Source organism: Mastigoproctus giganteus, chromosome 7 (genome assembly GCF_048544385.1).
Source record: "Mastigoproctus giganteus isolate SK-2022 chromosome 7, ASM4854438v1, whole genome shotgun sequence".
Lineage (NCBI taxonomy): Eukaryota > Metazoa > Arthropoda > Arachnida > Uropygi > Thelyphonidae > Mastigoproctus > Mastigoproctus giganteus.
In genome coordinates, this window is record NC_143581.1 from 17,322,499 (window position 1) to 17,349,875 (window position 27,377).

The 27,377-nt window shown below is 36.0% G+C and overlaps 1 protein-coding gene across 2 annotated transcripts in view; it reads right to left on the bottom strand.

Annotated features, from left to right (window-relative positions):
• The window catches only part of LOC150082588 (putative NADPH-dependent quinone oxidoreductase VAT1L), a 154,356-nt gene that overhangs the window by 68,471 nt on the left and 58,508 nt on the right, over window positions 1–27,377 (bottom strand). For both annotated transcript variants that reach the window (XM_090378704.1, XM_090378703.1), the window contains exons 2-5: window positions 16,360–16,489; window positions 12,937–13,152; window positions 3,856–3,998; window positions 1,702–1,805 (exon numbers count right to left, since the gene is read on the bottom strand). In XM_090378704.1, coding sequence (XP_090234830.1) covers window positions 1,702–1,805; window positions 3,856–3,998; window positions 12,937–13,152; window positions 16,360–16,489 — 593 coding nt within the window. The remainder of the gene's footprint in view (window positions 1–1,701; window positions 1,806–3,855; window positions 3,999–12,936; window positions 13,153–16,359; window positions 16,490–27,377) is intronic.

Below are 27,377 nucleotides of genomic sequence, written 5' to 3' on the forward strand. Positions count from 1 at the left end.
ATTAACCAACCTGTCAACCTTTGTACAATCTGCAATTCAGGCATTAAGGCTGATATATCTTCATCATTATCATTAATAAATATAGAAAACAATAATATGCCCAGCATTGGACCTTGTGGAACTCCACTAATACCATTAGTTTATGAAGAGTAATGTCCATTGATAACTTCTGTTTTCTCCCATTCAAGCATCCTTTCATCTACAGCGATAACTTTTCATTAATGCCACACTGCTCTAATTGGTACAGACTTTTATGTGCAACAGTATCAAAAGCTTTCCTGAAATTCAAGTATACAATACAAAAATTATTTTTGCATCCAGTTTCTCTGTTCAAGGCTGTGACTGCGGTATAACTGCTCTCCTGTCTAGATGGTACTGCATTATCCTTTCAAGTTTTGACACCATATCTCATATCATTCAACTTTTTACATCATCATGCACTGTATCCTTTCCTAATTTATGAAAGATCATAAAGAACAACGGTCCCAGCACTAATTCCTTAGGGACCCCACTTCTACCACTAGCCAATTTGAAGAGTAACAATTAATTGCAACCCTCTGCTTCCTGTATGGTAGCATCTTGCAATCCATCTAAGGATCTTAACCAAGATCCCAACATGTTCCAGCTTATATATAAATTAATAAAAAAGGAGGATGGTTGTAGGATAGATGTGTGACAATGTCTTCAATCAGTAAGTAACTGATTGTTGCAATATGCTTTTCACCTGGTAATCCCAGTACGATGAGTAACTGTCAACTTTCATTGGGCATATAAGTGAGAGAAAGGAATTATGAAGAGGATTTGATTAGAGATGGTTATGGTCATATATACAAAAAAGGTAGAAAGTGAGACAACTTAAATCAAGAGATGCCTGCTTTAATATTAATCAGTCCAAAAGTGTAAAGGATCATAGTTAAAATTGAGTCCCTTTGGGTCCCTCAGATCTATAGTCCCATATGTTAAAAGATGTGATTTATAATATTCAACAGGTATTTACCAATATTTTGTGAAGGGATAATCTCTTGCACTATTGCCAATTCAACAGTCAGTTCTTCCCCTTCCAAAAGAGCACTCATCTTATAACTCTCCTACTACCCCTATGTAGGCTTCAGCCACCCACCCCTCTCATGGAGAAGCAAGTTAATCAATCCTTCTACCCAAACCTTCTGGATCTAGATGATCAGTCATGATCACTACTATGTCACAAAATTATAACAGCAGTTTTTCCTCCACTAGAGCTAGATAAAAATAAACACTATTTTCATGCCATTTCTTTATAAGTGACATTAATCTGAAGCAGATGATAAGTCCTCCTCCAATTAGAAAAACTGCAGCTCTTTTTTCAGGTTCAGGACAAACACAGCTAGCTAATTACTGCAAGTCTTTGAAGTTAACTTCAATAACTTCCTTTTATAGTTAAAACACACATTTCTTCTGTTTTAACAGCAGCCTCTTGGTTAATTATATTGCTAAAAAACTGAGTTTACATCATTAAAAAAATAATAATAATAAAAAAAAAAAAATATATATATATATATATATATATATTTTTTTTTTTTTTTTTTTTTCTTAATCTTTAAATAATCACTAACAATTTAAGTCATTCATCCTTTTAAGTGCAAGAAAATATTTTAAGACCTCATGTAGAGCTTTCAACATTTGTTCAAGTTGATAACTTTGACATCTACATCTAATACATACCATACAAGATATATCGACCTAAAGGCTTAAGAAGACTATAACCCTTGTTAGCATCTTCTCCACACAGGCAATCAAGTACTAAATCTACACCATCTGGAGATAATCTGAAAATTATAAAGTGATTATTAAAAGTGCATAAATACTAGAAACAGTACTCTTAAAAAAGGATCACTCCTATCTCCTATAGCTTGTGAATAATTTTCTCATTTAAAATAATGTAATTGGGGGGGGGGGGTATGTCCTGATCAGACTACAGTTTTTTTTTTTACAGATACTTTTTCATATTCATATTTTATAAACACTCTTTAATTACAACCAAATTATAATATAAAAAACATTTTAATATGTAAATGTACACATACTGTATGTATAATGTATAGTAATATCTAAAAATAATATAGTAAACTTTTATTCAACAAACTCAACCATGCAAAGACTCCTTTTTTTTTTCAAATTATATTGTAGGTTCTGGCAAAATACTATGCATTTATAATGACATTTCACAACAGAAATTCTATGCTAATGAACACATATTCCTACTGCCTGAATTTTTTTTTAGAATGTGTGATAATTATTTTTATTATCCATGTCAAGATATCATTAAAACCAATACCTTTTTACTTTAATCAAAGTAGGAAGAAAATTGAAAATGCTGAAGAACTTTACCTTATCTTTCATATTATCAGCAATTAGTAAACAAGTAGAAATAAAAGCTGCTGCATGACTTGGTTCTAACAGAAAAAATGTTTAAAAACTTTTAATAATGAAGAATTTAGCAATTTAGCTGTTGAATTTAGCTGTTGTCCAGTGTTCGTGTCTATACTGTAACAATGATCAGATTGTGGAGTCCTGAAAAGGATCCACAAATGTGCCAAATTAACTTCCAAGTTAATTTGGCACATCTCATTATAAACTCATTATAAACATTGGCACATCTCATTATAAACTCCTCCTTATTGTGTCGTGGAAAAATTCCAGACACTTTCAACTTTAGCTAAAGTCACAACTTTTTCTCAACATTATCATGCACTTATTAAGTAAAACCTCAGAATGGCTATGCTTAACATCAACCGGCTCCAACGAGTACAACATCACTTTTTGTGCCCTTAAAAGATGATTCTACAATATCACTTAACTTTTTTCTGCTGGGAGACATGTCCTGTTCCTATACTATTTACCTTTATTGCATAAAATATCTACCACTTCTCTGACAATAGTGTCACCTAGAATAACTACCTCCTTTGGGATTAGTGCATCCTGCTTGTGGTGATCCCATTGTGCAGTTGAATACACAAGGGTAGGCTCTAACATTAAGGTGGGCAGATGAATGCCTGATTAGTCTCCTGATTTAATTCCTTCAGGGGCAATGACCCTTTTATTCCAGTACTCAAATTCATCCAACAAAATGCTAAATTTACACTTAATTCTCTCTCTCTCTCTCTCTCTCTCTCTCTCTCTCTCTCTCTCTCTAGCAAACACAAAAGCATCCCCTGCAGCAGTAATGTTAAGCCCAGCTATAGTAAGGTCTGCAAACATACCACACACAGTGCATGCCATAAGGCTTTCATTCATCAAACCACCTTCAGAAATCCCCTCTCCCAAGCCAATGCTTGGGAGAGGGGAAAAGTTGTAAACTTGGATAGACTCGTTTCTTAATTAAATTCAAGGAGGACAATTATGTGGAGTCCTACTAAATAAAGTTTAATAAAAGACACTTTACCACATGAAGAATTTAATTAATTTATTATATGAAAAGGATAAACATGCCCATATTTTGAATTTCAAAGTAGGAATTATGTTTTGCAACACAGAAAGTCAAAATGCAACCAATTTATTTACTTGTTGGGGTTGTTTAAGTCTAACTCTATAAATCTGTCCTTTTTATATGAATAAACTAATCAAATACTTCACTTGGTAAAGTGCCAATAAACTTTCATTCATTAAAAACTTTCTTATTTTAGTTTTTTGAAATGGAATGCAAAATGTAATAATTAATAAATAAAATATCCATATGACAGTTATAAGTTATTGCCCCTTGCTAACATTTAAAAGTCAATGCATAAAATTGAGGCACTATAGACTTAATTATGAAATTATGATTCCAAAATGCCACCATAAATATCACAATAATATTCATTTGACTCTAATACTCACTTCTTTATCTCTTGCATGTAATCAACTCCATGATCTAAAAGATGTGTAAAAGAGTCTTTAATAGTTTCATGCTTATGTTTTGAAGCTGTACCAATAAGGGTTACATCTGGTAGAGTTTTGCAGAGCTGAGATATTGCTAAACCCTAGGCAACGGAACAAAAATAATTACTGAAAGAGTGCAAATATGTAAAATACTACTTAGATAAAATTATATTAATAATTCTGAATAATGCAATAACAATGATATTTAGGCCATGAAAAGAAATTATCTTCACTGAAGATTATGATTTAATTCTGACATAAAGGGCATAGCAAGTGGGCCATACTTACAGGATCAATTCAGGACCTGAAAACAATGATAAAAGTTTATGTAAACATGTGTGATTCCACACAGTTATGGAGCTATGGCTTTTTAAAAATGGTATTGAGATTCCATGGAAAAAATAATAATATAATAAATAAGAATAAACAGATACACATCTAGTAAAATTTTTATTCATACCAGTTACATATTTGCTCATTTTCTGCTTTCCTGACAATAGAATTGCCAAGAATACCTCCTGTAAGACCAGCGAATTCTGCTTGGGTTATCTCACCAAAAATAATAAATAAGAATAAGGAGGCATATGTTTATTCATACTGGATATGTGTTTGCTCATTATTATTTTTAATTGTTTTCAGGTCATAAATTGACTGTGAAAGTAAGGCCCACATATTATGAAACACCCTGTATATACAAAGTGTGATAAAGTAAGGGTCCCTAAGATATGTTTTGCTGTATTATACAGATTTTAATTTTCTTTTGTGGCAAGTATGTTGCAAAAAATTAGATGGTGCAAAACATTTTGTACTGATTTGAACATTTATTTTTTTAAAGTGCTTGTGCACTGGATGAAAATGTCATGAATCAGTGTTTTGGAACAGTGGAGAAGCAATTCTCCTGGAAATTCATTCTATATAGAATGGCAATTAATGAACACTCATAGATTTCATAGATAACACTCGTTACTGAAACATAAATATAGCGTTATAACTGTGTGTTGGGATACAAGTTTAGGATTTAATTTTGTACTGAAATTGAAATTTTATTGAAAGTAAATCGAAATCATGACTCAAACCAGAGCAGCAAAGCATAAGGCTCAAGCTAATGCTGTGGCTCAGGTGAGAACTGAGGGGGGGGGGCAGTTGCCCTCTGAATCACAGCCTTTTAAGATGCACTATTTGCTTGATGTTTGCGGAGCAGTCAGGTATGGGACATGATACTGACATGGGGGATGTCTTTGTATGTGCGTGATGCAAGGAGTGTAAGGAAATCAGGCGGCAACTCAGCGTTGTTATGGGCCTATATGAGAGCTTGAAGGACAGGGTGGATGCCCTCGAAGGATTACAAGTGAGGGGCCCATCAAGCTCTCAGCTGCCCACACCAATGCCAGAGCTTGCACTTGGTCATCGCACAACACAGCGGCAACCCCCAAGGCAGAATGCACTGGTCTCAAAGGAATCCACTAGTCCCAAAGGAACTAGTAGTTGTTGGTGACTCTATTGTCAGGGAAACGGGAAACATGCTTTGTAAAAAGGATAGGTGGAACAGGACCAGGGTATGTCTGCCAGGGGCAAAGGTTGATGACGTTGTAGAACGGATATCATCTTTTAAGGGCACAAAAGGTGATATAGTTGTACACGTTGGCATTAATGATATTAAGAGTAGGAGACCGGCAGAATTACTTAACAAGTACAGGTCACTGATGAAAAAAAGCCGTGAATTAGGGTTGAATTTGAAAGTTTCTACAATTCTGCCCAGACACGATAGGAGGGAGTATATGATGAGAACCCTGTCAATCAATTTGGCCCTGGAAAGATTGTGCAGGGCTCAAGGGGTAGAATTTTTTTCAGCCTGGTCTGTACTTGTTAACAGGAGAGACTGCTTCTACAGGGATGGGATACACTTAAATAGAAAGGGTGCAAGAATGTTTGCTGATGCTATTGAGGCAGCATTAGGTGGGTCGGAAAACTGCTAGATTGGGGGGATACAAGGACTAATAGATTAACAGTAACCACTGGCAGAGGAGAAAGTGATTCTTGCACTGCTTCTATTGGAATGAGCCGCAGCCTGGAAAATAAGATGCAGGATATTTCAGAGACTGCTGGGAATCATGGGGGTACAAGTAAACACATGGGTTGTGTTAGGGTGGCTAAGAGGAAGAGCAGGTGCATGTATACTTGCGTATACACCAATGCTAGGAGTTTAGTAAATAAATTTGATGAATTTGAGGTATTGCTCAAAACATCAAAGGCAGACATTGTTGGGATTTCAGAGACGTGGTGTCACACAGATATAAGGAATGTAGACCTGGAATTTGGGGAGTACAATGTCTACAGAAAGGACAGACAGGATAGGAAGGGAGGAGGGGTTATGCTATTAGTTAAGAAACACATAAAATCCAAGGAAGTGAAGCCAGTCGACATCGACGGACAGTGCAGTGTAGAGTCAGTTTGGTGTGATATAAGCATTAGGAGATCAAAATTGAGAGTACGAATGTGCTATAGGCCTAATGACTCTGATGAGTATAATAAGAAACTGTACAGAGAAATAGAGTGGGCCAGTAAATCAGAGAGTCTTATAATGGAGGATTTTAATCTCCCAGATATTGACTGGAATTTGTGGGTTTGTCACTCACACACTAGCAAGGCTTTTGTGGATTTATTTATTGGATGATTGTTTTCTACATCAGCATGTTCGTGAGGCAACTAGAGTGAGTAATACTCTTGATCTGATTATCAGTAGTGATTCTTCATGCATTAAGAATCTGCAGATAAATGAACCACAAGGTGGCAGTGATCACAGTGTTCTGAAGTGGGAGTTACTCAAAGAGGTAACTACCATTAGGGGTAAAGGGAAGGGGTATTGCTTTTGTAAAGGCGACTACGATGGACTGAGACTGTATTTAAATTCTATACAGTGGGATAAACTGATGATGTTACCAACAGCAAATTCAAAATGGGAAGCATTCAAAGAACTTATCTTGGAAGCTATTAGGCTTTACATACCAACTAAGAAATATTGTTCAAGGTTTAGGCCTAAATGGATGTCAGATGAACTAATGAGGCATATGGCAGAGAAGAAAAATGCATGGGATAGATACAAATTAACACGTGACACAGAAGCCTATGATAGATACAAGTTGATCTGTAACCAAGTTACAAAGGAGGTTAGGCAGGTGAATGCAGATTACGAGAAATCCTTGGCAAGGGATGCAAAGAAAAACAGCAAAGAGTTCTTTACTTATGTAAACTCTAGAAGGAAGGGGGATGAATCAGATTGGTTCACTTGATATCGATGGGTCAACTGTTGATGATCCTGCTCAGGTAGCTAACAAACTAAATGAATATTTTTCATCGACATTCACACATGAGGGGAATGCCAGAGGTGTATTCAATTCTGGCAGTAAGCTAGAGAATCTTGTAATAACTGAAAGTAAAGTGGAGGAGAAATTGTTGAAGATAAACACAAGAAAGGCACCTGGGGTGGATGGGATCTATCCAGTTATATTAAAGGAGGCAGCAAAGGAAGTAAGCAAACCCTTAGCCATAATTATGAGAGCTTCCTTGGACTCAGGGGAGGTACGTATGGACTGGAGATGTGCAAATGTGACCCCAATTCACAAAGGAGGATCAAAGGCTGACACAAGTAATTATAGACCTGTGAGTTTAACTTCTGTTCCCGGAAAATTAATGGAGACACTGGTTCAAGAAGCACTGTAGGATCATCTAGACAAGACTTCAGTTATAGCTTGGACAGAGCATGGTTTTGTTAAGGGGAAGTCTTGCCTGACCATTAGCATTAGTAGAGGCATTTGATGCAAGAAAGCAAGCTTATGCAGCTTCAGCCAAAAAAAAAAAAAAAAAAAAAACCACTTCCACTTCACCCCTCTGTTCGTTCAAAATACCTGTCCACCTGAACCAATTTGATTGGATACTATGACGCAGTCACAAAAAGAACTGGATGCAGGGAATAACTCTGATATTATATACTTGGATCTTAGAAAGGCTTTTGATACTGTTGCACATGGAAGACTGCTGCACAAATTGGAGCAGTGTGGCATTGGAGGCAAAATTGCTGCTATGGATAAAGGGGTGGTTGAGGGGGAGAAGACAGAGTGGTAAACAACGGACACTGCTCATCATGGACTAATGTTATTAGTGGAGTCCCTCAGGGTTCAGTATTGGGTCTTTTATTATTTTCTGTATTTATAAATGATATTGATGATGGTATATCAAGTGTAATGTCCAAGTTTGCAGACGATACGAAGGTTGGCAGGGTTGTCAAGGACACTACTGACACTATGCTGCTGCAACAGGATCTGGAAAGGTTGAGCAGATGGGCTGAGAGGTGGCAAATGAAGTTTAACATTGACAAATGTAAAGTACTACATATGGGAAATAGCAACCCCAGAGCAACATATCAACTCTGTGGTGCTACACTGACAGTGGTAGAGAATGAAAGGGACCTGGGGGCGGTTGTGCAGGCAGATATGAAGTTCTCTGAGCAGTGCAGACGGGCTGCAAGAGTAGCTCATGGTGTATTGTCAATGATATATAGGAATTTTTCTAGCAGGGATAAGGAGATGATTATTCCCTTGCATAAGGCAATGGTCTCGGCCACACCTAGAGTACCGTCTGGAGGCCTCATTTCAAGAAAAATGTAAAGCTGCTGGAATGAGTACAGAGAAGGGCAATAAGATTAGTGAATGGAACAAAGAGGTGCTCTTACAAAGAAAGGCTTAAGTTTTGCGAATTACAGTGTCTGGAGACTAGGCACCAGCGAGGTGATCTGATAGAGGTGTATAAAGCCTTGAATGGTTTGAGCATGCTCAATGCTGATGGGATTCTTCCTCTAGCTCAGAATAATCACCTGAGAGGGCATAAATTCAAATTGAGGAAAGACAGATGTAGGATAGACGTGAGAAAATTTGCCTTTAGCCAGCGGGTGGTTGGTAGGTGGAACAGACTTCCATCCCTTGTCGTGGAAGTTGATAGCCTAAATAAGTTTAAGGCTCAGCTGGAGAGGTATTTCGAATGAACAGAGGGGTGAAGTGGAAGTGGTTATTTTTTATTTATTTAATTTACTTTATTTTTTTTTTTGGCTGATGCTGCATAAGCTTGCTTTCTTGCATCAAATGCCTCTACTAATGCTAATGCTAAAAAACAATGCGTAATTGATATTGAATTTGGACTTCTTAGTGTTCCACAAAAAGACTTATTTTATTTAAAAAGTTAACCAAGTAGTGAATAAAATAAAAGAAACAAGACTTATTAAATTGAGTACACATGACAGTTCAGCTTTACGAGAACTTCGGGGAAATAAGGACATTATTATACAGAGGGCAGATAAAGGAGATACAGTGGTAATACTAGATAAACCTGATTATATTAATAAGTTTGATTCAGTTGTTTCAGATACCTCCACTTATCTTGAAGTAGACCCAGCACTGTTTACCAATTTGGTGAATCAATACAATAAAACGTTAACCTAGTATCGAAAAAACGACTACATTACTATGGCCCAATTAAAGGAATTGAAGGCCAGAACATACAATATTCCTGCACTTTTCGGTCAGGTAAAATTACACAAGACTGGATTTCCTATTCGACCTATTGTTTCCTACAGGAACTCGGCATTTTCATCCTTAGCCACATATGTAGCCACCTTTAGACAGGTAATACAATTTGGGATTAAGAACTACGATACATTATTTAATAATCTTAAAGACTGTAGACTTGGCGACAATGAAAATTTATTCTCACTAGATATTACCTCGTTATATACGAATGTAAACGTTGAATACACATTAGATATTATTTGGGATATGTTAAATAAAAACTCAACACTGATTAATTATACGAAGCTACCTATTAAGGAAATTTTTCACTTAATTAAACTGTTAGTTTGAGGCCAACTATATCACCTTTCGAGACAAGGTGTTCAAACATTTTTGGATTGCCAATGGGTTTGAGCCTGAGTGGCTTAATATCAGAGATCTATCTTTCAACGATTGAGCATATACATTTGACACCTTTCCGACCCCGCATCACATACTAGTGGAAGTATTTAGACGATGTTCTAGTTATTACTGATAGTAGTACTATCCAGGACATTTTACATTCGTTTAATAATATTCATTCTAGACTCAAATCTACATTGGAAAGGGAGGATACGGATACAAAGTCATTAAACTTTCTAAATTTCACGCTTACTCGGGACTCGAATAAAATCCAATTTAGCATCTATCGAAAAGCTACAAACACCGGTATGCTTCTACATTATAATAGCTATCTCCCGTTCACCTACAAAAGATCGATTATCTTTAATCAATTTCTAAATGCCTATAAATATTCAACGAGGGAATCTGCTTTGGGCTCAGAAATACAAATATTAACTAGCAGGTTCTTAAACAGGGGTTATCCCCCTTGCCACAATAAACTGAATTAGGGTACAGGCTAAGGACAGGATACAAAATACTACACCAACCAACAATAGTAATATCAAAAAATACTTTATTTCTGTCCCACATGTTGAACAGTGGCACAAACAGCTTAATAGATTCTTTAAAGATACCGAATTTAAAATTGTGGCCAGGCCAATACGGAAATTACACACTATACTGAACAATTGCTCGGTTCTTTTCACGTTCGCAACACAAATTAATGATCTGGTATACAACATTTCTTGCAGTGATTGCAACTCGTCTTACCAAGGTTCAACGTGATTTTCTCTGAATATTCATGTAAACAACATGAAGCCTCAGTTTGTGCTTCTCATTCAGCAGCATCAGAATTAGCCTTTCATGCCATTAACGAAAAACATTTTTATTTAACGAGGCCAAAATACTTAATGTTCAAAGTAATTATACGCGACTATTAATTGCAGAAACGGTAGAAATTAAATTACACGAGAATTCTGTTAATGTTCGGCGGTCATATTTGATCTCTGATGTATGGACTTTTACACGCATGTGCGAAGACAAATAATCACTATTTAAGTTTCAGGTTCAACCCTATTAGGTCATTTTCATTCCTGTGATAACAACATACGGTAGAAAAGCGTTGTCAGCTTCAGGAAGGTAAATCGTTTTGAAAATTTTCGTTATATTCTTTTTAATTTTTAGTTGTGTTAAATTGATTTTTAATTATTTATTTTTTACTCTAATGTAAGTTTTCGATTTTTTCGTTTTAATTTCTGGAGAGTATCATATGAAAGTGTTCTACGTATTATATCGAGGTAAACTCCTCTTATTATTTTACAAATAAAGAATATGTATAAAGTGAAACAACACCATTTGGAATAGCATTTAGAGAAAATCATGTAAATCATTCAAACTACTCACTTCATAAAAACAGCCATAAAAAAAAAGAGAGGCCTCCTCCTCTGTCATGGCTTGTCCTTAAAATTTAAATTGGCCAACATCTTCAGGTGAGCCAATATCATTTATATCATAAACCAGACCAATTAACTTTCTGAATAATTCCAATCATCTTTGTGATGGTAACACAAATCAGCCTCCTGTTCTGACTCCACAACCAGTGACACCATAGTACCTGGTTAGCAGCGCAATGTGAAAGGAAGAAAGCATGTACTATCAGCAGTGTATCAAGGAACTATTGGAACCAGATGTAAAAGATGGACAAGAAACACTAAATTGGCCTCTGTATCTCGTGGTTCCTCTGCACTCACAAGCCCAGATGTACCTGCTGCACATTTGAATAATGTACGCCAGCTACCATCAGTTTTGGGAGCTGCAGTATCTAGATACTGCACATCAGTTTCAGGGTGATTTCTCTGTTAATGCTAGTTTATTTTTGCCATTCATATTAGCAAGATATTTTCCATTTTGATTAAGGGTCCAATACAGGTGCACATACATAAGCTTATAAGTTAGCCCTTGAGTTATACAATTAATGCATTCCTGAAGCATCGTATAAAGCAAAAATGCACATCTTGGATATCATTTTCCCAAGAAAATAACTTAAGGTTGAGTTATGTTCTGGATCTGACTATTGAATTTATTTTTTATGCATGTACGTGTCCATATTAATATTTTCTATGCATTTTTAATTAAAATATAATTATCATCACTCATAAAATCATTTAGAATGTGTTATATACATATGGTATATATTAAAGGAATAATGAATTATGAATAAATAAGTCAAATGCCAACTTTTAACAAGACAACAAAGTTGCAAGGATATTTAAGACTATACTTATAACTTTTAAGTTTTTAAAAGTTGGGTTAATATAACAGATACAATACAAATTGGGAAAAATTAAGGGATAAAATCACTGTTGGTGTACACTCCATGATGGGAAACATGACTGATTTCTGAATATTGGCAGATGTGGGCTATGCTATACATATGCAGCTGATAGTGTGATAATCACGTGAAGCTGTGGATGACAGGGTTTTTCTTAGCCTTTCACAGTCCATAGTAAATCAAAACGAAAACAGAAAATATTGGATCATCATTTAGAGAAAATAACCTTACATGAGTATACATATAAGAATATCATCCTCAATCAAATTCAGAAAAACAAAAAAAAATGGTGGAGAAAAAAAGAGGAAAATAATGGCAGCAAGGTCAGATGCCACACCAGTGACAAAAAGATTAAATCAAACAGATATTTTCAAAACAATACATCCACAAATATTCATGTTAATTATTTAGTTAGCATCCAATAGACATATGCAAGCAGTGTCAATGGCATCCAAATTTAGTTAGGTAGAATGTGCAAACATCCCTCATCCTGGGCATGACATTACACAAAAAGGTGATACAGGCTTGTGAATAATTCATAGCTCTATCAAATGCACAACTTTACAACATCTAAAACTAAATACTGAAATACCGAATTCCAATAATGATTCTTTTTTTATATTTTTAAATCAAGATTATCTTGATCTAAAATACCAAACAGAACAGAACCAGAAAAAAAAGGCACAATTACAAATATAGCCATGAGGTATACATAATCTTTGATTACAATAACTAATAGTATTTAACAAATAGCAAAATTTTTCTTACCACTCCACCTCCCGCAGAATGAGCAAGAACTGTCTGATCTTTCTGAAGATTTCCAATATCAAACAATAATGCATATGCTACAACGTTATTCATAAGCATTGCTGCAGCATCTTGAAAGCTCATACCAGGAGGAAGTTTATAAACAAATTTTGCAGGAACTGCTGTCAACTCTGCCCATGCTTTGTACTCTGTAAGGGCTGCTACTCGATCCCCAACCTGAAAACAGTTATGTAATTAGTGTAAAATTAAAAAAATTAATTAAATACCATTTAAATAACATGAAAATTAATACATTCATAAGGGGAATTCCGAAATAAACAAGCAATTTCAAAGCTTTTCCATACTTCCATTTTTATTCTACTCAAAAAAATAATTACATCATGGTTTGTATCCGTTTCCATGATCAGTCAATAAATTATTATGAAACGAGACAGTCCAAGACATTTAAAACAGATTCTTTTCATAAACTAAGTTTAAAATCAAGTTTTGTCTGTAATACCTTAATTAAAAACATATTTCTTTTTATTTATAGAAAAGGCATTTTCACAGAATTATACTTTTAGTAATGACCACTCTTGTACCACATGAATATTAAGAGTTATTCAGTTCATAACTAAATTCCTATACATTAAGGTGATGTTTTGGAACCTTGCAGGAACCATCAGACCATATATTGGCTGCTAAAGGGCAAAAAAACAAATTGATATTACATATTTGTGGGCTAAATTACAAAACTTCATATATACTGTAACTGTTATTTATTATACTTTATATTATACATTATTATTAATTTATAATGCAGGTAAGAATTAGCTATGCAAATGAGAAGTAAAAAGTACCAGGTTAAAAATATTTACAATTAAAATTACAATTAAACAGAATTATAACATATGGTCTTACCTGTTATCAGCCCCTCTGCTTGCCGAGGGTCTCGATCCCTACTGTGTATTCTGGCAAGAGGTACTGTCAACAGGTTATTTATATGAGAGGATTTCAATCAATCATCCAACAATAGAGTGCCAGGTAGGTTATTCTGGATCTAGTGATTCTTGTTGGATTATAGCCTCGAGGTGTATGGCCTAACTTCACTCTCAGATCTTTGGGGGTTCTTTGGCTGGCTAGTTTCTGTAGAGGGGCTGATAATTGGCTGTAGTTCTGTTTTTTGGAGAATTCCTTTCCTGGTTTTTGAGGTCGTCTTCTACTGTCTTTTTAAATAAGTCAAAATATTGTGGATTACATTCAACTCCTTGTTTTCTGTAAACAGATATGCCTTCATACAATTTTATGTAGAATGCTTCCTTGAATTTTCTCCTGTTGTGTTGTTGGTCAGTGGAAAGAACTCCGGTATTGTTGAATTGCCATATATCCCTACATTGGAATACATGCAAGGCAGTGTCAGATTTTTCTATTCTTTTGTATTGAACTGTCTGACCTTTCTGAAGGTTTCCAATATCAAACAATAATGCATATGTTACAATGCAATTCATAAGCATTGCTACAGCATCTTAAAAGCTCATATCAGGAGGAAGTTTATAAACAAATTTTGCAGGAACTGCTGTCAACTCTGCCCATGCTTTGTATTCTGCACAAAGAATGAGCAGTGTAAATTTTTAAACTGGTACTTTTTACTTCCCATTTGTATAGATAATTCTTACCTGTATTATAAATTAATAATAATGTATAATATAAAGTATAATAAGTAACAGTTATATGTGAAGTTTTGTAAATTAGCCCACAAATATGTAATATCAAATTGTTTCTGCCCTTTAACAGCTTGTATTTATGGTCTGATGATGGGTACTGGCAAGATTCCCAAAATGTCACCTTAATATATAGGAATTTAGTAATTAACTGAATAAACTAAAAGGGGTGATCATTTAATTCGTGGACTGGTGCAAGATCTTATCTTATCTTAATTGTCAATGTCTGAAACATCTGTGGATTGCTCCTTCTCGAAATCCTCTCTCTTGAACTTTACACACTTTTGCCACTTTCGTACCCAAGCATTAAACGCTACTTGTAAGCCATCTTTTGAAAGACTGCGAAGTACTTCCTTTATGGCTCTGCAAGCATTGTTGTGCTGGAGGTGAAATTCTTGCCTTTCAGAGCTTTCTTCAGATGTGGAAACAAGAAGAAATCACACAGAGACAAGTCTGGTGAATAAGGGGAATGTGGCAGAACTTCAGAACCTACAGCAGTAATCACTGCCTGCACAATATTAGCCATATGGGGCCTGGCATTGTCTTCATAGGCAAACCACTTCACACTGGAAAGTTTTCAGTCACAATGGAATACGGCCGTCCTACAAAGACACTTATTACCATATACTTCATCTCTTTCAACTGTTTCCGATGCATTTAAGCCCATCTGACACAATAACGAATCACATATCACTGTGCAATCTGTATGTCTGACATGATACTTGCTTCAAAACGATCATCAGTGACACACGGCTCAACAAGTACTGTGACACACTAGCTCACAAAAGTACTGGCATGCATACACGAGTCTGCTCAGTAGTGATCAGGGAGAATGCCTCCAGCAGCAGTTATGGAAAGTTTGTACCAGTCCGCGAATTAAATGATCACCTCTCGTATATTAATATTCATGTGGTATAAGAGTGGTCATTACTTAAAGTATTAAAAATCACCACATAACATCCTTCCCCAACTATATTAAAGGCATTTTTCTTTTGTAATCATTATGTTATGAGCTACACAGCAAAACAATAGCACATAACAAATATACACGTGCACGCACACATACATTTTGAATATCTTATGTGTTTTCATTGTGCATCGCATTAATGCGAATATCTACTATGCAGTACATGCTCAAACCAATTAAATTACTGTGGTCATGGGTTAATATGTGTGGACATGAGTACGCACACTGCAAGACAGCTTGTAAGTTGCTGCAATCCTCAGTCTGAAGATTGAATGAAGACTGCCTTCCTTTAAATGTTCTAATTTGTTTTTAAGCATCTTATCACTGATAAAATAAAACAAAATTTTTGAAACGACTGATGCTTTAATTTTTAGCACAGCTATTCCTAGCATTTATCTTGTATTTATGCATTGTCTCCAAGAGACATGCCTAAATTGTGCATAACTTGCCAGAAATAAAACAGTAGGGTATGTGGGGGTATTGCACGTCAAATTCATTTCTAATACAGTTTTAAATTCGAAATATCTACACAAAAACAGCTACTCATTGTTATTTTAAAAAAATACGTTAATGTACATATAAAATAAGTAAATATTTTCAAAATGCATTTATGAAAAGTGTCATACAAAAATGAAATGAAGACATGCACGTATGTCAGTCTTTTTTATGTCTCTCATGATAATATCTAAATGGGATAATTAAATTATCTTGAGTTGTCTTGGTGATACGTATAAGTAAGTTACCTGATTAACTCACCTGCAAATCCGTTACATTTTCTCCTAATATTTCCACTTCGCCAGCACATTCAAATCCCATTATGAATGGAGTTTTGGGGGGATTATCGATGGCACCTTGACGAACCATCACATCCAAAAAGTTGAGGCCACTAGATTAAGAACAGAAAAGGATATTATAATAGCTATTTTAATTTTCATCAGAAGGCCAAGTTGTAGAGAAGTTTCAGTTTTGAAAAATTACGAGGAAGCAAACAAGGCTAACCTTCTGAACTTACATTTTTATTCAAAATTTTCTTCTTTAGAAATTAATCACAATTAGGATGGATGTATATGATTTACAATCACACAACCCAACACCAGTTTGGTAGTCCACAAATAAATCGCCAAAAAGGAGGGTGAAGAAGATTAATCAATACACAGTTTGAAATGGGCAATCAAATACACTGATTTTGAAAGTAATGTCATTCCAAATAACAAAAGCAATATTTTGCATTATAAGATTAAAATTATTCAGAGATATAAATTAAAAGGTTAAAAATATTCAGAGATTAAAAGCCCTATTAGTAAGTAGTTGCGAATAGGGCTTTATTTCAAAATCTAACACACAGTTGAGTCACCTTTAGACCACACAATTGCTTTACCCTCCTGGGAATAATTTCTACAAACTTCTGGTAGGTGTCGGACAGAATTCATCTCCATTCCTCCTACAAAAGAGCTGATAGAACCTTCCAATTGCCAAAATGGCTTTTCAGACGTAGGAAGATCATTTTGGCTGTAACCTAATCCAGCACCATGACATGTCCCACAGGTATTCAATGGGGTTAAGGTCCAGGCTCTGAGCTGACTAGCCCCACTTTTCAACGTCATTGTCTAGAAACTGGCACTGTATGACAGCAGTGTTGCCATGCTAATAATGGCAGCACCTATTTTTATAGTAATTCCAGTATCGATAACAAATAATTGTCCAAAATGTCATGGACTTTAAGATTTCAGGTACTACTAACAACATACAGTCTGAACCAACCAAAACAATAACATACCATCACACTGCCTATGCCGAACTTAATGGTGAAGACTATACACTCCAACGGCAAGTACTCTCCAGACCCAAGTGTCCATCAGAATGAAATGCTGTGCAACAAGACTTGTCATTCCCTAGCACCGTTTGCCACTATTCTAGTCCACGAGAACCTGGAACAACACCACTCCACATTGGTGAACATGAGATTGGCTTTATGCACAGCTGCTTTATCACTGAATTCAAGACTATGCTACTCCCTGTGGGTGTGTGACATACTGATAAACATTTCTGTAGCTTCTTTGACTTACTTCTCAATGTCTTCCATAGATGACATGCATGAGACTAAACTACCATCATTATGGTTTGTTAAACACATTATGTGAATCTGCAAAGCTGTTCAGACCTCTAGTCATTGAGGTGTCATTTATCATTGTCCACCCTTGAATAACATTCAACCACAGTGAATTTTGGGATGTTCAGCTGAATTACAGTTATGTGCAGAGGATTTGGCATCTGATCCACAGACCATACTGGCTTTAATATACTGCTACTGCACAGGCAGACTTACAATACCGCTATGTATGAGCCTTTGCAAGGTGCATTTCTGCACAATATTAATGGATGGAAGCTAATGCAAGGTATGACCAAATACTTTTGGTCATATTGTGTATCATGTGTTAATGCGATTCTGTTCAAAAGTAGTCAATAATAAGGAATATACCAGTGATTTATTCCATGTCACTTCTCCAAATTCAGGGATACGTTTATCTCTTGGTTGACTTAGCTCCACGCCAAATGGCATCCTAATACAATAGCTAGAATAACTACTTCCATTAAATTATCTACCGGGCAAAAATGTACAATTTCTCAAGAATCCAGAGCAAATATCACCGATAATGAAATAATAGTAATTATGACTTGTAGCATATTTCTATCCATTAATTTATTTAATTAATTAATTTAATAAAAACATTCTCCAAAGTCTTTGAAGATAAGTATTTTGGTGGACTGCTAGAAGTCTGCTAGAGTGAATTCTAATTTCTCTTATTCTGTTATAAACAAATTTGTGTGGATTCTCAAGAAAAAGTCTATTTTTATCCATTAGCAACCTAATAGAAGTGGTTTTTTAGCTGTAGAGTGTCACTTGGCATAATCCTTATAATAAAAAAATTGGGGGGAGGGGTTCATTTAAATAAACGGAGTCATAAATGCTGTTCTTGAGTCTGGTACCACAGATAAATTCCTTATTATTCAGGAATTGTAGTACTCAAAGCCACACCTTGAGTACTGCATACAAGTCTGGAGGCCTCATTTTAGGAAGGATATAGAGCTGCTGGAATGAGTACAGAGAAGGGCAACGAGACTGGCGAGTGGAACAAAGGGCTGCTGTTACTAAGAAAGGCTTAAGTTCTGCAAATTACAGCATCTGGAAACTAGGCACCAATGAGATGATCTAATTGAGGTGTATAAGGCCTTGAATGGTTTGAACAAGCTCAATGCTGATTCTTCCTCAGATTAGTAGTAGTAGTGGCATGTGATGCAAGAAAGCAAGTGTATGAGCTTATGCAGCATCAGCCAAAAAAAACACACCATTCCCTCCAAATGCCTGTCCAGTTCCTCCTTAAATTTATTCAACCTATCAACTTCCAGAATGACAGATGAAAGTTTGTCCCAGCAATTAACCACCTACTGGCTAAAGGCAAATTTCTGCACATCTATTCTACATCTGTCTTTTCTTAATTTGAATTTATGCCCCCTTAGGTTTGTAATCTGAACAAGTGGAAGGATCCCATCAGAATTCAGCATGCTCAATCCATTCAAGGCCTTATACACCTCAATCAGATCACCGCGCAAGTGCCTAGTCTTCAGCCACTGCAATTTGCAGAACTTAAGCCTCTCTTGGTAAGAGGATTACTTCAATCCCCTCACCAATCTTGTTGCCCTTCTCTGTACACGCTCAAGCAAAATTGACATCCTTCCTAAAATGAGGCCTCCAGATCTGTACGCAGTACTCAAGGCGTGGCCTGACCATTGCCTTGTATAATGGGATAATCACCTCCCTGTCCCTGCTAGCAAAATTCCTATATATCATTGACAAAACACCATGACCTGCCCTGGCAGCCTGTCTGCATTGCTCAGAAAACTTCATATCTGCCTGCACAATTACTCCCAGGTCTTTTTCATTTTCTACCACCTTAAGTGTAGTACCACACAGTTGGTACGTTTCTCTGGGGTTACTTCTACCCATATCCAGTACTTGGCATTTGTCAAGGTTAAACTTCAGTTGCCACTTCTTAGTCGATCTGCCCAAATTATCTAGATCCTGTTGCAGTAGCACACTGCCATTACTGCCGTTAACAACCCTGCCAACCTTTGTATCATCTGCAAACTTCAACACTAAGCCTGATATACCTTCATCAATATCATTGATAAATATACAAAACAACAAAGGACCCAACGCCGAACCCTGTGGGACTCCACTAATAACATTAGTCGACAAAGAGCAGCACCCATTGATTACCACCCTCTGTCTTCTCCCACTTAACCATCCTTTTATCCATTGTAGTAACTTATCCTTAATACCATTCTGCTCCAATTTGTACAATAGTCTTCCATGCGCAACAGAGTCAAAAGCTTTCCTGAAATCCAAATATGATATCAAAATTATTTTTTGCATCCAGTTCCTTTGTAACCACATCATAATAACCAATCAAATTTGTCAGACAAGACTTTCCCTTAACAAACCCATGCTGTGTCTGAATTATTGCTGCAGTCTTGTCTAGATGATCCTGCAATGCATTTTTAACCAGTGACTCCATTATTTTACACGGAACAGAAGTTAAACTAACTGGTCTGTAATTACTCGTGTCACCCTTCGACCCCCCTTTGTGAATTGGGGATACATTTGCACATCTCCAGTCCGTGGGAACCTCCCCCGAGTACAAGGATGTTCTCATAATTATGGCTAAGGGTTTGCTTAGTTGCTTTGCTGCCTCCTTTAATATAACTGGATAGATCCCATTTACCCCAGGTGCTTTTCTTATGTTTAACTTCAACAATTTCTCCTCCACTTTGCTCTCAGTTATTACAAAATCATCAAGTACCCTGCTATAATTTGATAACCTTCTGCCATTTTCAAACCTTAATTCATGTGTGAATGTAGATGCAAAATACACATTGAGTTTGTTTGCTATCTGAGCAGGATCATCAGCAGTCGAACCATCGATGTCAAGTGGATGAATCAGATTCATCCCCTTCCTTTTAGAGTTTATATAAGTAAAGAAATCCTTGCTGTTTTTCTTCGCATCTTTTGCCAAGGATTTCCCGTAATTTGCCTTCACCTGCCTAACCTCCTTTGTGACCCGATTACAGACTAGCTTATATCTGCCATAGGCTTCTGAGTCGCTTGATAATTTATATGCATCCCATGCATTTTTCTTCTCTGTTACAAGTCTCATTAGTTCATTCGATAACCATTTAGGCCTAAACCTTGAACAATATTTCTTAATAGGTATGAAACTTTTAGTGGCATCCACGATTAATTCCTTGAATGCTTCCCACTTAGAATTTACTGTTGGTAACATCGTCAGTTGATCCCACTGTACAGAATTTAAAAACTGTCTGAGACCACTGTACTCACCTTACTCACCTGAGGGGACATAAATTCAAACTGAGGAAAGACAAATGTAGAATAGATGTGCAGAAATTTGCCTTTAGCCAGTGGGTGGTTGATAGTTAGAACAAACTTCCATCTGTTGTAGTGGAGATCAAGAACTTAAATAAGTTCAAGGCAGAACTATACAAACATTTGGAGTGAATGGATGGATAAAATGGGAAGGTTTTTTTTGTTTGGCTGATTGATGCTATATAAGCTTGCTTTCTTGCATCACATACCTCTACTAATGCTAATTAATGATGCTGTTTTAACAAACATTGCTGCTATTCTTTTTCAGTTAACACATTTAAAAGTAGGCAACAGTAAAGTAATTTGTGGTAAAGGCAAAGTTTGTTTTTTGCTGTGAGCATTAAAGGCCACTGAATCAACTAGGCAGTTCATCCTGCCTAGTTTCCACAAGAAAAAAAAAAAAAAAAACCACAAGTTAGTTAATGCATGCAGTGCATTAGAAGAGAGTTTATTTCTTAAATTTAATGATTTTTTTTCTGTGATTAACACAAGTGAAAAGTAAATAACTAATTATCTTGTTTCCAATTATTAACTAATTAATTAAAAATAATTATTTTCCTTAATTACATATACTGTACCTTCCAATGTAATATTCACTATACACTTTGTAATACTTTATAATCAAAAGAACATGAAATGCAACACATATTTCAAGCTAACACATTGTTTTAATAAATTAAACAATCATAGTAATGCAATTTTAGCTATTTCTCCCTGGATCAAAATATATATTTATTGAAATATAACAATTTCTGCTGTGATTAATATAAAAAATAAGAAAATAATAATAATTCATGATTTATGTATTTAGTAAACTGATAACAAAAAAAAAAAAATTACGAAAGGCAACATGTGAACTGAAAACATTGATTCTCTCACATTGCCCATTCATTTCTCCAATTAGCAGCAACAAACATAATATCCAGTGCTTCAACTACACTATTTGAGTATATATGGATCTATGTGGTATGTATGAAATAAGAGGAAATAACAATTGCCGAATTTCTTGTTGGTCTGATTTTAATGAAAAATTTGAATGGCTTGGAAAATTTTTCTAAAAGAGCCAAATATAACTGATGGAAATCCATCAACTGCGAGTGGGGTTATTATATATGGGCAGGCATACAGAATGAAGACAACAGGCACAAAGCAAATATGCCAATGTGCCTAACAAGTGAGGGTGAAAAAGTTCCATTTTATAAAAAGTTTGCAAAACTTTTTAGAAAATGGGAAAATGTTTCTCAATAAGTTATTATTTACTGAAATTCTGATGTTTCTTGAAAGGTCCTATGAATTAAGTTGTGGAAACACGTTGAAGGGTAGGAAAAAAAATGTATCATTACCATTTATCAGTTACTCCAAATTGTTTATAATTGTTTACTGCAGGTTTATTGGGCCAAATATTTTATCAGAAGAAATTTGTATTTACATCTGTGGAGAAGTAATTTTTGCATTTTCACAATTATTATGCAAATTTGCATTTGCATCTCCGGAGAGAAACAGAATTTAAAAAAAATTGCATCTATACCCTGTATGCACGAAAGATGTTTTATTTTATGTGAAAACATCTTTGACAAAAATCAAAACCTTAATTTTTTAAATCAAACAGCTAGAACTGTGTATGTGTATGTTATGGGGGTTTAATGGTGCATGAGCTGCTGGGGCTATAGTGCGCCTATTCATAGGAATTTTTTTTATTAGAGAGATCTTTTAAAATTTATGATAGATTCCAATTTTTTTCAAAAAAGAAAAATTCATTGATGTTTGCATTATCACCAATAATGTTTTAATGACTTCGGTTCTCGAAGATTTGTTAGGGAAAGGAGGATGGATGTTCTGTCCTGATGATAGTGAAGGCAGTCAATGAGAATGTGTTTGACTGTTAAATGTGAGGAACAGTGTGGACAATGAGGATTTTTTTTTTTTTTTTTTTTTTTTTTTTGATTTGGTAGTTATTGGCGCATCGGCTTCTGTGGCCATATTGCACCTCCCAAGGTTTTTGCAGTACTTTGATCCAAGCCCGAGGCGGGAATCGAACCCGCGACCTTTGGGTTGCCGGGCAGGTACTTTACCCACTCGGCTAGCCCGGTCGGCAGGACAATGAGGAGGTTCCTCTCCTTTAACTAGATGGAGATGAGGCAGGTATGTATGTCCTATCCGTGCTCGTGCAAGCACCACTTCTCTTTGTACTGTTTTGGTGCTAGAGCGCCAAAGCTGTGGATCCTGTTTCAACTGATAAAGTTTATTATTGGTTTGGATGTGCCATAACTCTTACAGTTAGAACTAAAGTTATGAACAATGTAACATTTTATGTTCACGCCCACTACTAACTCTACGGAATCAAAGTTTGTGATGTCATTTCCGTCTCGAATTTTCGTTACCAATTGGTTTTACTTCAGTCTGAGAAATTTAGTAGGTGCGCCAAAGGTTTTTTCACATAAAAAAAAAAGAGAGAGAAAGAGAGAGAAATGCGCAATAGCTGCTATAATACCGGACTGACTTGACTAGTGTTGAATATAGATAAGCCTTTTAACAAAATAAATATTCGCTCCTCCAAGAAAAGAATATTTCTTCAACTCGGTGTATTCGTGCTATATCCTCAGACTTAAAATTGGTTCTTAGGGTCTCGTCGTTATTGATTTGGATAACTTACTCTTCCAACCAATCTTTCAAAAAATAGAAACGTTTCTGTAAAATAGCGGTAGCACGGAACAACAACAAAACATTTTTATCTAATCCTATCTTTAGCAGTTGTTGAATTGCCCCATTCTATTTCGGCAAAACGGAAGAAGTATCGGCCATAAAATCAAACCAAACGGTCTGCTAGTGATCTCCGATCACATTACCAGATACTCTGACCATAAGCGCTCAATGGGCAGCCACTTCCCTCACAAATACGCTAAAACTCCAAACAACATCGTTATACGTGCTGGCGGTGTGCCACATGTGGAGAAATATTCCATACACAAAAAGGCTTTTGTGGGATTTTCTTGTAAGTTTGTCTAGTACATCATTTGAAACAAATCTTTAGTGGTACAACGGAATTTTCAGACCGCAAACACAAGATTTCAAGTCGTCTTTAGTTTCGTATTTTCCATTGAAATAACGCGTTTTAGGTAGCATTATTTTATTAACCAATTTATTACTCTTTTGGTAATAATTAAATTTATAAAGCAAAGTGTGAATAAAATCTTGCAACGTATTTACCTACGAACACAAAACGAGTTATTTTACTGAATAAACACAGTAACATTACAACCGTTAGCCCATCTCAAAAAAAAAAAAAAAAAAAAAAAATCCTTCTGCGAACCACACCAAAACTAAGTAAGAAGTACGTTAACAATATTTCACAAACATGATCTCATTCACGACTGATTTTTTTTTGTTCCACATGCAGGTTAATAAGCGCCTCAGGCTTCACATGTTTGCTAACTTTCCAGCGTACAGTATGTGTTCAAGTGTAGTATCAATCTGTGTTTTGTGGTATTAAATTTAATTAATACTTGAAGGCCATTACGTGGAAAAACTAAGTAATAATATTTAATAAAATTCATTTTTACCACGTGACATATTTAATTAGTTTATTCATATATGAAACGGTAAACTTAATTTGACCAGACAGTCCCAACAAACAACGGCCAGAATATTGACTTCGGATCACAAGATTTCCACCCCCATATATGGATCTTGTTACTTAATTACGTAGCCATAGTATGTTTCAATCCTGTTCAGAAAATAAAATAAAAATCTGCGCCAGAGTTTCCTAGTATCCTCTCTTACACAAAGTTCAACTTTCACCAATGTTTAGCAGCTACCCCTAATAAAATGGGTGAATTCCCTTGGCTTGCCAAAAATCATCTGCATGTTATGGAAAGAAAAGTCACACTAAACTATATTCAGTGGTGTTTTGCCAACCAACTATAAGTAATAGCTAATTATTTAAATAACCAACTCTGCAAACAATCGAAAGGCTAAAACCGGCTCATGTGAGCCCCATTGCACTAAAGGCAGAACATTCCTGATGAAACAACAACATTTTGTTTCCGTTTACCATTACCTACAACCCTGAAAATTGAAATCTGAATTCGATGCGGCTAATTTGGCACAAACTAATTGCACTCACACAAATGACCGATATATTCCACCTCAAAATCACGTAGTTGCAGTTGTTGGGGGTTTTAGGCGCATCAGCAACTTATACCATATTGCCCCGTATATAATTTGTCTGTAAATTATGTGTTCAGTGGTCAATTTGCTATTAGCTGGCCGAAAAATCCGGATTTCCGGGAGGAAAAATCCTCGTCTGAGACCGACTAACTCAGCCACGTTGTGAAGAAAAAAATAATAATAAATAAAGCATTAAAATTCCTGGCGTCACTAACAAGATTCGAACTCGGGTCTCTTCCACCCGTTTTGAGGATTGTTATTGTTTGTTTGTTATTTGGTTTTTAGGAGCATTAGCAACTAAGGCCATATTGCTCTGGGAATGTGCGGTGGTCATTCCCTGACCTTTCCGCATCCTCCGTATTTGGTGACGGGCTCGAACCCCGGTCTAATCAAGAAGCGTGTGCTATGCACTACTGCTCCTTTCCACCTGGCTATGGAGGCGCCTCGTTTTGAGGAGGACAGTGATTATACCAACTGTGCTACCCACGAGGAGCAAAAAAACGCAGATTTTTCCCTTTACCTAAATGCACAACCGCAGCCGACGTTAAGTGCTATGAACTTGGTACTTTCTTGAGGTGTCTAAGAGTCAGAACATCATTCATTTAGAGATATTGTGCAACAATAGTGTCACTTTTTTTTTTTTTTTTTTTTATTAACACACAACTGTATATACATTCTCTAATATACATTAATCAATTTATATACAATATTTATATACAGATTTTATATACATACTCTTATATATACTGTAGTCTTTCTGTACATTTGATTGTGTGTGTCCTGATAAGAAGGGTGGCTCCTAGACATAAGCCCATCTCCACCTTTTACTCCTGTAAAATCTCAGAACGTCTGCAAAACAGGCCTGAAAAAGAGTGTTATTTCAGGCCATTTCGCCACCAGGGATTAACCAACACCTGGATCAACCATTCTCGGAGTGTGCTGTAATGCACAAATCCCGCACCTACCGGAAGTAGTGCTATACTGGTAGGTGCCAACAATCCTGCCCCCAAGGCTGCCCGAACTTGGAGGCCAGGGAAAAAAAATAAAAAATTAAAAATTTCCAACTAAGAACAATGTATACTTGTTGAGACAAAAGCAACATTATACACATATTTACATGTAAATAGCAAATACATACACTTAGAATGACATTAACTTAACAATAACACTTAGAAACATTAACCTGTTTCTACACCCAAAAGAGAAAGTGCAATACTATTGGCATAAAGCTTCCAGGTCTGAGGCTCCCAAGCCCAGATGCAATCAAGCAAAACTCCCAACATACACTGCCAGTTCATTTTCTGATAGGTTCCTTATAATTGATCTCTTAGAGAAGACTGCAGCAGCAAAAACCTGCAATGCCTGAAAATTAGACACTCCGTTCACAAACTCCTGCACGTTGTTTTCAGCTAGATCGGGAATCAGTTCGAAAAGACGACGCCTCTCAACATTATAAAATGGGCAATGAAACAGTGTATGCAGCCAAGTTTCCGCCTCACCACAAGAACACCACGGATCTGGCTCCAGACCCCATGAACATAATTTGTCTCGAAAGGACCCATGTCCTGTCAGCACACAGTTGGTGAACATTGAAGGACAAAACCACGACGAAACTGTTTTAGAAATAGCAAAGTCCGCAGCAGGAATAATATTCCTAGTTATTACTCCCACCTCTGACGAAATCCACCGATTCCTCCAAATCTCTATTAGTTCATTCCAGATTCTAAGTTTCTCCTCCTTAACACTGGCATCCAGGTTGATGGAAATGTCCAAATAATTAGCAGGGATTTCCTTTCTCATAGCATATAACATTCCACGATATGCAATGTAGAGATCAAGAGGAATAGATCCAGCAATTACTTGTAGCGCAGCCGTAGATACCGTCCTCGGCGCATGCAATAGGGCCAACAACATAGATCTTTGTAATGACATGAGTTTGTGTTTTATTTTTACTTTAATCACTGATCCCGACCACACACCAGCCGCATAAGCAACAATTGGCAGGAAGATAGTTTTGTAATGCAGTGACATCGTTCGTTTGTTAAGTCCCCATTCTTTTTTGGAGATTCTAATCACCGAAGACGTGAATTTCTTGATTTTATCATTGAGGTGTGATATGTGCAAATGGAATCCTAACCTATCATTCAGAATAACTCCTAGGTAT